General features: G+C 36.7%; 1 protein-coding gene across 1 annotated transcript in view; it reads right to left on the reverse strand.

The window, feature by feature from the left end:
* Positions 1–5,678: 5,678 nt before the first annotated feature.
* Positions 5,679–13,574, reverse strand: part of nos1 (nitric oxide synthase 1 (neuronal)) — a 51,884-nt gene continuing 43,988 nt past the window's right edge. The window contains exons 23-29 of the mRNA XM_059549572.1: positions 12,819–13,029; positions 10,373–10,460; positions 10,168–10,289; positions 9,426–9,574; positions 8,936–9,130; positions 8,163–8,281; positions 5,679–6,865 (exon numbers count right to left, since the gene is read on the reverse strand). Coding sequence (XP_059405555.1) covers positions 6,850–6,865; positions 8,163–8,281; positions 8,936–9,130; positions 9,426–9,574; positions 10,168–10,289; positions 10,373–10,460; positions 12,819–13,029 — 900 coding nt within the window. The 3' untranslated portion in view covers positions 5,679–6,849. The remainder of the gene's footprint in view (positions 6,866–8,162; positions 8,282–8,935; positions 9,131–9,425; positions 9,575–10,167; positions 10,290–10,372; positions 10,461–12,818; positions 13,030–13,574) is intronic.

Genomic DNA, 13,574 nt, shown 5'->3' on the forward strand with positions numbered 1-13,574 from the left:
CTCTCTCTCTCTCTCTCTGCTCATATTCACACTTTCACTTTTATTAAGAACTCTCACTGTGAAATCTGTCGAGTTCCAGGTCTGTGTCAAAATCTTCATCACTGATGACACACTCTTCCTCCTGCTGCTGTCCATCACCTGGATGGATACCTCCACCTTCATCCACTTCGTCTTTTTCATTCATATGATCTGAATCCTGATGGGCCATTTTTGTGGTTTGATGCTGGATGGGCGATCTAGACACTCTCTGAGTGGAGCAACGCAGAGGATACTCTCAGAAATGAGAATTATTCAGTTCACCAGAGTTCTGTGTAATTAAGAACTGAAGAATTGACACTTTTTTAACTTAACTCTAGTTAAAAATTACACTTACCATTCACAAGCCATTTTACTTACAATGTGACATATTTCCAAGTGAAACATACTGTGAGGCACAAAAACCATAGGGAAGGACTTTTATTTATCAGGAATTTACTGGATTTTGTCAACTGGTCACATACTGTACCAGAATGAAGCCAGATGGTTTGTGGTGAGGGGTTCCAAAGTAACTGTATGTGCCCACTGGTGCTGAGATGAGCGGGCGTTTACAAATTCATTCTCTATGGGAGCTGAGCGACACGCTCATGCGGGGGATTGACAGTGGAGCGAAGCAAGCAAGTGAGAGCATCAGAAAGTGGAAAAACCTCAACTTTACATAATGACATGCAAAAAAATTAATTACAATAAATAAATAAACAGATAAATAAAAAATAAACAAGATAGATCGGGAGCCAGTCACATTTCAAGGAGTTTCTGGTGGATGTTTTTTAATGGGGTCACCAAGTCTGTGTTTATTTGATTAAAAATACAATAAAGACTTGAATATTCAAAATATTATTAAAATTTAAAATAACTGTTTTCTGTTTGAGAATATTTTAAAGCATCAACATCCATGTCACATGATCATTAAAAAAATCATATATGCTGATTTGCCCAACATTAGCACAATTTCTTATTATCAATTTTGAAAACTGTCTGTATTTGTGGAAACCAGTGTTTCCATTTTTTCCCTTGCTATATTAAACATCAAAGAAAATTATTGACCTGAAACTTTTGAACTAGTGTATTATTTTATTCAGAATTCTACTACCATTTAGACGCTTTAATGGTGGCTATACTGTGGCTGGGTTAACAAACATCTATTAAATATACACTTTATGTTGTATATTTAATGTATATATATTTAATGTATATTTAATGTTATATGCACTTTAGGCATTAAAAAATTAAGTTGGCATTTTTCCAACTAGAATCATGCATATTTATTGTGGATCAATACCACATAGATTGGTGGATTTGGCACTGAACAGATATCACATCCCAGAGAAGATTAGAAATCTCATCCTTGACTATTACAACAACTTTAGTCTTAGGGTGTCTTCTGGGACTTCAGTATTGGAGTGGCATCGCCTGGAGAAGGGTATCATTACAGGCTGCACAATCTCTATGACTCTATTTGCACTGGCCATGAGCATGCTCGTGAAGTCGGCGGAAGTGGAATGCAGAGGTCCATTGTCGAGATCTGGCACCCGACAACCCCCGATTAGAGAATTCATGCACGATCTTATGATCACCACAACAACAGTGCCTAGATGCAGGTGGCTTCTACAAGGCCTCGAACAGATCATCACGTGGGCAAGAATGAGCTTTAAGCCAGTTAAATCCAGGTCCCTGGTCCTGAGGAAAGGGAAAAGTAGCTGATCAGCTCCGCTTTATGTTGGGAGACACTAGAATTCCATCAGTGTCGGAAAAGCCAGTGAAGAGCCTGGGAAAGCTCTTCACTCACAACCTGAAGGACACCGCTGCACGGCAGGGTACCAACGATGACCTCGACACATGGCTCTCGGCGGTGGATAAGTCAGGACTTCCTGGTAGGTTCAAGGCCTGGATTTACCAGCATGGCATCCTTCCTCGCCTCCTCTGGCCCCTGTTGATCTACGAAGTCCCAATTACCACCGTGGAGGGCTTCGAGCGGAAGGTCAGCAGATTTCTGCGCAGTTGGCTGGGCTTGCCACAGAGCCTAAGCAGCATTGCTTTCTTTGGCCATAGCACCAAGCTACAGCTTCCCTTTAGTAGTCTGACAGAGGAGTTCAAGGTCACACGAGCCAGAGAAGTCCGGCTCTATCGAGACTCAGTAGACACCAAGGTCTCCTCAGCAGGGGTAAAGGTCAGAACAGGAAGGAAGTGGTGCGCCCAGCAGGCAGTGGAACGGGCAGAGGCAAGGCAGCGACATAGCACCCTGGTGGGTACGGTTGCTACTGGGCAGGCCGGGCTTAGTAGCAATCCCAAGCCGTGCTACATCAAGGCCAGAGGGAAGGAGAAGCGGAAGCTTATCCAGGAGGAGGTACGAGTCGAGGTGGAGGAAGCTCGCTCCAGCAGAGTGGTGGGCATGTCCAAGCAGGGGGCTTGGACAAGGTGGGAGAAAACAGCTGGCCACAAGATCACTTGGGCAGAACTCTGGAAGGCGGAACCACACCATTATAAGTTCTTGGTCCAGTCAGTGTATGATGTCCTCCCTAGTCCTGCCAACCTGTTCACCTGGGGCCTGGTAGATACACCTGCTTGCCAACTCTGCCAGAAAAGAGGATCATTAGAGCATATCCTCAGCTGCTGCTCAAAAGCCTTAGGAGATGGACGGTATCGTTGGCGCAATGACCAGATCCTGAAGGCAGTAGCATCTGCACTGGCATTAACATCAGCAAACAGCATCTTCCTACCAAGTCTGTAATTGCCTTTGTTCGAGCATGCGAGAAGCCGCAGCCCTCTAGAAGGACCCAAGGCTGGGTCGCCTGGGTGAGGGTGTCTGATGTAAGACCCGAAACACCCTATGACCCCAGGAGAATCACTGACGATGTGTCCAGGTTGCATTGCAAGGTGTATTCAAGTACTTGTATTGAAAATCTTGATAAACCACATCTTTCACATTGTTGGACATGTAAATAGAGATTTGGGATGTCGGCAACCAGTGTTTAAAATACCACAGGCCAAACCCATTCATTTCCCAACCATAAAATCTGATTGGTTTAATAGATGTGAAAAACAACTTTCTACTTGGCTAAATGCATTAAGCCCACACACCCTCATCATGTGCTTTCTAACACACAAGCTTATGAAATGGCATAAAATCTGAGCCGGGATACTCACTTGACCATCCACATTTCCTCTGCTGTAGAGATTACTGGATCTGCTGACTGGCCTGCTTGCAATTTCTTCCAAATCCTCTTCTTTTCCACCTTTATCTCCATCATCTTCACACACTGATGGAAGAATACTCTCTTTTGCCACCTTTTTGCCCACTACCATTCTATATATGCTGTGTGAGTTTGTGATTGTTTGGAAAATGAATGTTGAGAATGCTTTGATCAAACTAAATCACATTCGATTCACTCTGGTTTCCCGAGCCAGTCAGGATCGATATCCTTAAATAAAATAAAATCTATGAGAAGGCAAATCAGTGCAGTAGTGTCTCCTGTTGGCCCAGACTAACCTGCTCTGAGGGAAGGCTGTATTAGACTGACAGTCACTTTGACTAATTGCAGAGCTGCATTTTTGGACAGCTCATCCAATGAACCAAGGAGCCTCCTGAACAGTGAGGGTGAGCTATTGCTCAGATCATTTGTTTTGTTGACTGGTTGCCATGGTGTCATTTCTCCTCTCATAAAGCTGCACTCAATCTGTTTCTGCAGTGAGCAGTGAGAGAGAGAAACAATTATATAAAACAAAGAACATATATCTTCTTCCCTCACTAAACAATCAGTTGCTCTCTGTAAAACATTATAAAAATCTATATTTAAAGTAATTCTAAAATAACACACACATTTTTGGATTTCATTTTAATTTATTGTAGATATTTTTTGTAAATATTTAATTAAAATGACCAGATGATCTCTACACATAAATTGTATGTGTGTGTGTGCGTGTGTATACATTATATACATATATTATATACATATTACATATACATATATATATATATACTTATTTTGTAATGTAATGCAACATTACAATTACATTTATATTCATATTTAAATATTTTTACACACACACACACACACACACACACACACACACACACACACACACACACACACACACACACACACACACACACACACATATATATATATATGATAAAAGGTAAAAATATAAATTATACTATTATACACACACACACACACACACTCAAACACACACACATATAAGTACTATATATGTATTTTGTATATTATTTCTTAAATATTACATAATAATTAAAAGTTAGTTTCATTTACAACATACTGTATTCTTTATATTGTTTATATTTAGGAAATATAAGTGTATTTAATATTTATTTTGTAGAGTTGTAACACATTTGACATTTAAAAAAAAAAATGTAAATAAACAATAAAATGATGTCTGATACTCTTGCATGGAAGTCTCTACATTGCTTCTGTTTCTCCATGGAAATTCAGCAGGAAACCAAACTGTCATTTCAATGAAACACGCAATAAGCTCCTGAGCCATGAAAGTGCAACCTCTGACCTCAAATTTTCCATTCACATATCCTTTCATGCATTACAAATGTCTTAAATAAACTTCACAGTGCATATATTTGATAATGTCCTCACTTAGAAAGAATGGCAAAGACTTCAAGCCTTGACATACAAATGTTTTTATTATTAAGTAGATGCAAAGTTCTTGCAGTATATGCATTAAAATGGCAAATGTTTCAATGTTCGAAGTTCCACAATAGAAGATTCACAGCAGAACAGCTTCTTTTAGCAGCAGCAAAGAACAAACACAAAAAGAGAAAAGAAAACCGCGTAAAACCTCTTCTCCGTCCAGTCACAGAGGAAGGACGCGATCACAACAGTTAAACAGAAACAGGTTAATAGAAAACAGGACGCTAACATCATGCATTCAGAATAATGCTTCAGATTCCCCCAAACTAATTATCATCATATTCACGTAAGATATTACAAGCAACTCAGAAGGACAAAACCAAATCAATACCCATAATCAAAATACATTCTTAAAAAATTCTCCTACATACAGTATGATATATTTAGATATTTACTGATTTTAACATATGCATGTGTGTGATTCTTTTTTGCCCGAATTCTTTCATGACAGAGTTTAAACGGTGCAAAACCCAGATGTGGGGAGGGAAACATTCAGTGTTAACAGCTTACATACAACAAGAATATTCTCCTACAGAAAGACAACAGAAAGCAAAGTCCCTCAAAATCAAATTACCTCATGTAATATTTTTCATGCCGGAGGCCACTCATTACTCAAAAAAGTTTTCAAAGCAAATCCGAAGCAAGCTAGGATCTAACTGAACATACATTTCATAAAGCAAAACAGTGACTTTTCTTAAAAAATTCATTGCCAAAAAACTGTCTTTTCAAAGCCATCAAAAAGGCATTGCATGCAAAAAATGAACTATGCGCCGCATTGATGTTTTGCTTGTTGTTGCAAGCGGTTCCCTTTAATACGAAACGAAAACTACGACGGATGATCTTCGATCTAAAGAAGAGATCCAGGTCTCCATTAAGAGTCAAAGATATGGGTCATCACAGCCATGTCTCAGAGAAACAGGGATATAGAGGAGGTATAATAAAGCCAAGCAGGAGCATAACCTCTTTCATTGGGGTTGGTTTTCTTAGTTTTCTTACTTTTTTTTACAGTTAGCTTGAGATAAATGTGGTTTCATCTTAGTTTGATCCATATCAAAGCCACTTTAGGTAGTATTTTTACTTTAACTGTGACTATCTCAGTTCAGAGTTTAGATCTCACAAGTTTATAATCTGCAGGTGTGAGGTATAAACTCGCAACACCGAGGAAAAGCATGTGAAATAATTATGAAATAAAAAGTCGCAATTACGTTTTTTACATTTTTTCTCCATGGTGGAAAACAAAACAAAACAAAACAGAATTGCACAATGCAAACTCAGAATTCGGAGAAAAAAGGGGCAGAATTCTGAATTATAAACTCATGTAAACTCAGAATTCTGAGATAAAATGTATAATTGCGATATGTAATTTCAGAATTACCGTATTGCGAGATGTAAACGCAGAGTTCTGACACACAAGAATTGCAAGATATAAACTAAGAATTGTGATGTAAACCTGGAATTGCGAGAAAAAATGGAATGATCTTTTATTATTATTATATTGAATATTAAATAATATACTATGGGAAGAGGAAGGAGGAAACAAGGCAAATGAATAATATAATTAATAAAATGGTTGGTTGTGACTCTTTCAAAACCAAAATTAATCCAAACGGACCAAAATGAGATCTGAACCCACTTTTAAGGCCAAGGACAGTATGTATTGGTCCGTTTAAAGAGGTCTATGTTAGGTTCTTTTAAACAGATTCACCTTCTATAGATATGAGCATGTCCTCTTTTTTAGCATGCATAGAGACTTCCCAAAAACTTCCCATCTCTTAATAGTAAAGTCAATATCTACGCATGTTGCACATGAGGAAAGCCACTGATGTTGCTTACACTTAAAAAAAGGCAGGCCATGTCTAAGTGCACGCAGCCCATTAGTCAGGACAAAGCATAAAGACACATAAAAAAAATGCATTCAGAAATTCAAGTGAATGGTACTTGTATTAATGCAGATTTTGATCATAGAGATGCACATCAAACAAGGCCTAGCAAAGAAAATGAAATATTCCATAAAATACAAGAAAAGAAGAATTTTTTAACAGACAAACTTGGCACGGTTTTTGCGAATCATGGTTGGTGTTCCATCATGCTTCTGGCTGGCTGATAAGAGCATGAGCAAAAACCAGCAATTTATGGAGGGAAAATGTGACTATGAGCAAAACACCCTGTAAAAGGAAGAAAATAAAGATTAAAAGAGATACAAAGAGAGAAAGGAGGTAGAAAGAGTATACATACTGTGTGTATAGCAATAATAAAATTACATAAATTACAAAATGCTGCAATTATTTAAATATTTGCATAAGCATCTATTCCACAATTTATATATGCTCATAATTCATTATATTTATTTATTAAGTTGATGCACTTAATTTTTTTCAAGATTTAGAATACTGTTCAAAAGTTTGGGTTCAGAAATACTGTTATCAAAGAAAGAAATACATGCTTTTATTCAGCTAGGATGCACTTAACTGATCAAAGTTACAGACTTTTGCTTTATAATTCCTGAGCTGCCAATCAGAATATAAGAATAATTTCCGAAGGATCATCTGACACGGAAGACTGGAGTTATGTTGCTGAAAATTCAGCTTTACATCACAGAAATATATTACATTTTAAAATATTACTGAAACGGAAAGCAGTTATTTTAAATCATACAAATATTTTTTTTTGTTTGTACTATATTTTTTATCAAATAAATGCAGCCTCGCTGTGCATAAGAGACTTCAAAAACACTTTTTAAAAACATTACCAACCCCAAACTTTAGAACAGTAGTGTACTTTTCCTATTTCATGCTATTTTGAATTTTACATAAGTAAACGTGGGCTGTAATTATGATTAATTTAATCACGTAACTAATTCCATTAAAAACAGTAAGTCATTGACAGCTCAAAAAGAAACACATGTCATGCTTAATGTATGCAATTAAGCTCACATTTCTTTGTAAAGTTATGCATTAATTGCAACATTTCATTCCGATATTCAATTATTTCATGATATGTAATGTTGCCCACTATCCAACAGAGTACCAGCTGACAAATAGCGAGGGACCGTGAGGTAGCTCTCGTCCTCCAACACAAGGACTTTCACCATAAAACATCAAAATAAGTGACCCCTCTCAGAAACTACGGTGGCCATCCGGCAAGATGGCCAGTTAAGCGTGCACTACTGTTAAAGCACTTCTGTCCCTCCCTCCGCTCTCACAGCGAGTGTGCGATGAACAAGCTCTTATCTGTGAGAGCACAAACAGAGAATAGCACAGCCACTCTCTTCTCTCTAATCCTGTTACGCTGCAGCCTCTTCTCAGCCTCTGTCTCTATGGTTACGGCTGGCGTTCAATGATGCTGGTCCAGAGGCTGTATCTACAGTAATCTACTGGCACAAGGTCCTCCTACAAGCCCGGATAACCCAAGGCGACTCAAGGGGAGAGGAGGAGGGATGAAGAATAAGCAAACAGGACTTACTCATCCGTGTCTTTCTTGCTCTCTTCAATGTATGCAATAGACTCCGACCTTAGACGGTTGGTGACCTCGTAAGTGCGCAGGGTTACACCGAAGATGTCCTCGTGGTATCGATTCTCATCCTTCAACGAGAAAGAGGAGAAAACATAAGTAACTGGAAGTAACTGGAGAAAACATAAGTAACTGGAACTTCTCAGGTGACCTTGTACTTGATTTTGTTAGGCACGCAAAGGATCAATTTTACATAAATGACCTAATGGAGTCAGTGAGTACAGTATAAAGTTTGGAAAAAAAAGATGGAACCCTTAGTCCTTAGATGACATTGGACTTGATTTACCTTTGCACATAAAAGGTCTCGTTTAAATAAATAACTGAAAAGCACCACTAACTACAGTGTATGTAGTGCATATAGGGGGAAATTGCGATCTAACTCTTAGTTTTGCTAATAAATGATCAATTAATCATTACATTATAAATATAAATGCAAAAATAAAATTGAATTAATTAAACAATATATATGAGGAAAAAAATACATACTAAAAAAATTCAACAAATGGTCAGGTTTTCTTTAATAGTGTATAGCACCACTAACTGCAGTATAAAGTTTGAAAGAAAAAAAAAAGAATCAAGATCAAACAAGGGATCAAACAAGTTTTGAAAAAAGTTTTGCTGATAAATTGTTAATTAATTATAAAATTATAATTGTAATCTATTGTAAAATACCATTTCATTATAATTAACTACAGTATGAGGTTTGGAAAAAAGTGGGATCTAACCCTCAGTTTGCTGATATAGAAGCCAGCATCTTCCAGAGACATGTTTCCATGCAGTTTAAAGATCTGTTGGACTGTTTTCAGTACATCTCCTGCCATGGTGACGTCTCCACAGACGTAGATATGTCCACCTTCTTCTCGCAGATATTTGTACACGGTTTCAGACAGCTGCTCGCGAAGCACATCTTGGACGTATTTCTGAGAGGACGAGTAGAAAAAGAGAAAAAATTGTGAGGTAAAAGATTAAATAGATGTCTGAGAGCCACATGGCATGGTTCCACTGTTATTTGATCATGCTCTGCCTTGCTATTTAAAAAATTAAAATAAAAAAATTAAGTGAAAAATCAAAGACTTTCTTCACAAAGGTCCATTTTTCATTTCTCCATTAATCTCTATGATTCACTTGAGCAGCTAGCTAAACCCTCACTAATGCTGGATTATAAATGGATTTGAAATATCCTCACGAATATTTGCCAAGGCATCAAATTCTAACCTTTGGTCTCCCGGGCTCTCTGGAGTATGCGGTGTAAAGCTCTTTAAACACTTCCTTGTTCTTGGCCTGGATGGTCTCTTCCTTGTAAATGTGGTCAATCTGTGACTGCCGACAACCGAAAACCAAGATCATGGGGCATGCCTTGATTCCTGATTAGATAAAACATGCCACAATTCAGATTTAACTCAACGACAAATGCCAAAATATATATTAGTGAAAGTGTAAGTACATGTAATTTTGTTAATCATGTACAAATAGTGTTTTAAATATATATTTTTGTATTTTTTTTCTACCAAACATTCCTGTAATGTTACCAGATTAGATAAATGGATCAAACAATTATAAACCTTTCTCAGACCATTTAAATATGAATTTGTAAATTCAAGCAATTACAAGAATAAACTAAATACAAGCTTAAAGGTGATGAATGTCACTGAATTTGAAAAATCAAATCAATCAATCATATCCATCAATCAATAAATCAAATAAACAATGCTAGCCCTTTCTCAGAACTGGAAATGTACATTAATCATTGAAATCTGAGTTTCAAGTAAGTTTCAAGCAAGTAAATTACATAAAATAAATCCTTGAGATGGATGGGTGGATACATTTTTTATTACCCTACAAAATGCTTATAAATGCATTCGATAAATTAGTAAATTGTTTAAACAAATGACACTTTCCTTCTCAGAACTGTAAATTTAAGTGCACAATTTCAAATCAGAAGTAACTAAAAGCCTACCCTTGTTTTCAATATCATACAGTCTCTGTTGCCAGAAGCTTCTGAATGGAGCGATTCCAGTGCCTGGACCAATCAGAATACACGGAACCTGGCTGTCTTTTGGCATACGGAACGTTGGAGCCCTGAAACAGATAATACATCCTTTGATTTCATCAAATCCACAAGAAAACTACCATCGTATTTGAAAAGTATATAAATGTTTTACCCTCTGACAAAGCATGGCACCGTATCGCCTTCTTCCAAGCTATTGAGCCAGGAGGAACACACTCCGTGGTGCACAGGACCTTCTCCATCTAGCCGAAAAAAACACACAATCCTTTACCCTGACACTGATCTAACGCCTAGCAATCTAAGACTGCGCAGTGCTGACATCGATTGTTTCAAATGGAATGAAATTGCTATATTTCAGCCGCCAATTACGCCATTATGCACGTAATTACATGTTTACAATGAGAGATTAGATCAGTTTCTCTTTCGTGCAGAAAGGCTTAACAGCAAATGAGCAGATCTAGAATTAATTTGATCGTTTAATTTTCATGTAGTCCCTATCTTTAAAATAAATGAGCTGCTATTAGATGAACAGTCAGAATCAGACTAATACCACAGACAACCATCCCAGTTTCTCTTCCGACAACACAGATTATTCACAATTCATTAAATTGCTAATCAAGTTCATAGTCTCTTATTAAGCACCCAATTAATCACACCATACCACTGATGGGAAAATTGAGTTTTTAGGCCGTATGTCATTGTAACTGTTGAAAGTGAGAGGTTATTTAAGTGTGCGTCTCACGGTTTGAGACGAGTGATAGAGAACGCTTTTAACACTTTGAAGTGGATTGCATTTGTTAAACATAGCATCAGGTCGTGTTTACACCTGCTTTGAACATCTGGTGTTGAAGTGATAGTCAGAGCCGCATTACCGATTACACCTGGTACAAACAGCATCTCAAACATGTCTCTGGTGACCATTACCAGTCACTAGATTTGGTCAAAGAGAATGTTTTTGAATTAAAGACTTCTTACATCACTTACTACATCAGTCAATATCTGCATATTGATCAAGGAAAATGAAGCAGAAATACTATTGTTCAAAAATCTCCTGAGCCCAAAAAACACTGCATGATTTTAACAATCCTATAAGATCACTGCATGTCACACTGTGTGACTTGGATCTAATTAACTTGGCTACGAGATGTGTGTACTCTGTACGATGATGACACCTATTGACTCGTACGCTACGACGCACGTTACTATAGAAGAATAAACGTCATCACCATGCGCTAGTGGTAATCAAAAAGAGCACAACAAATCACACTTTAGCAGTTTTTTTAAGTATGCTTTTTTAATGTGGAAGTGGCAAAGGGGAAGGGATAAGCAGTTTTATGTTTTAGCACGATGTCGCATTGATGTGCATTTTTATTGGTTGGTCTGTGAACGTGGAATGTACCAGCAAAGACACTGTGCGAAGATCATGCTGTATCGCTGAAAGACTGTTACAACGACTGTCTTTGAACCTCTCTCAATGTACACACAGGAGCATCAATTAGAGCCACGATCTCAGAAAGCACCATGATTGTTTCTCGATGCCAATATTTTGTCTGGGACAGCCAAAAATCGTTAAGTGTGTTTAAGGCTTTATGCTCGCCAAGACTACATTTATTTGATAAAAATTCAGTAACAGCAGTAAGTATTATTACGATCACTGTTTTCTTTTTAAATATATTTGTATACATATTATTTTGCGTATTTTTCTCCATCATGTTTATTTAAAAAAAAAAAAAATGTATATATATATATATATATATATATATTTGTATTATTTGCTGAAAGCAGTTGTGCTGATTAATTATTTATTTGAAAGAAGTCTTGCAATAAATGTCTTATTGTAATAAATGTCATTGTCACTTTTGTTGTGTAAATTGAATCTGTCTTTGCTGAAAAAAAAAAAAAAGTATGAATAAAAAAAAAAATTCACCCCAAACATTTGAATGGCAGTGTATATTATTCATTTTAATATCCTTTTTTTTTTTAAGTATGAGATGCCTTCAATTAATTTTTTTGGTATATATATTTTTAGATTCCATAGGGATTATTACTATCAATTCCGTTAGAAGTGATATGTTTATTTTTTTCATTTACTTAAACTTATTATAAATATGAATTACCCTAATGTACATTACTGATGACAAAAATTAGAAGAAAAAAATCATATGCAAAGTAACACATATGATGTGTCATGCAGAGGCTTATGGGAATGTCCTTAAGCTGTATATATTTATACGTATACAGTTTTTCACCATATATGTTGTAAGGTAACAAGAATTAATAGGTTTTTACTTTAGCATCTTTACAGTCTTTCTGTAAAAATTCTACGAATTATAGGTCAAGGTCATTGTTATTTAAACAACTTTAATGCTAACCAAGGTGCTTCACAGTAACACAATACAATGATAAAAAAATAAATAATAAAAAACACAAAGTTTAAACGTTAATGAGGATTTAAATGCAGATAAATAAGATGATAACCTAACCATATAAAGCTTGTATGTAGCTTATAATATAAAGCTCATATGTAAATGAAACATAACTAAGAGTTCAATTAAGAGCTAAGCAATGAAAGTGATGAAAGAGCAATGTGTTTTCTTTACCTCTGGGCCGATAGGACACCACTGCCACACTGAGGTGAATCTCTCCTGGATGAAGGTCTGGAGAGGAGCTGATGGAGTAGTATCGTGGCTGTAGGAGGGGCAGCTGGGTCAGGAGAAGGGTGGAGGGGATCTGGAGGGATGGGAACTCCTCTAACACCTCCACTACGGAAGGGTTATTGTACCACTTCCACTCCTCATACTCCTGCAAACCCTGAGGAGACACAGAATGAAGCATATAACATCATCATGACGTTCATAGTAGCTCTGGTTTGGCACATGAGATCTGGATGAATGGCAATTGCTCAAAACGTGAGAAAACTGACAGTAAGAAGCGAATAAAAAAAAAACCTGTCAACACTATAATTTGTGTAAATGGGTTAGTTATGTGAACGAAAAGATTACTTTATGTCCAAGCTGTTCTCACTCATACAACAAAGCAGAGCTTTACTAGAGCTGAACAGCTACAAAAAGGGTAAAAAAAACTGACTTTTTAACCATATCAGACTATTTGCTCTGTTTTATGTCTTTAGAGAAAAAGAAAACATAACCGTTACTACTTTATTGTATTTGACAATGCATCTTTGAATTTATTAATTTTAGTTTCCTGAAAAACCTGAACATTGTAAATGCTACACATAAAACTCAATGGCAAGGACCTTTATGGTTGTAAATCTGAAAAGCTGATGAAAATGAATTTTAGAAGTCAAGTCAAGTCAAGTCACCTTTAATTATATAGTGCTTTAAACAAAATACATT

Source organism: Carassius carassius, chromosome 5, assembly GCF_963082965.1.
Source record: "Carassius carassius chromosome 5, fCarCar2.1, whole genome shotgun sequence".
Taxonomy (NCBI): Eukaryota; Metazoa; Chordata; class Actinopteri; order Cypriniformes; family Cyprinidae; genus Carassius; species Carassius carassius.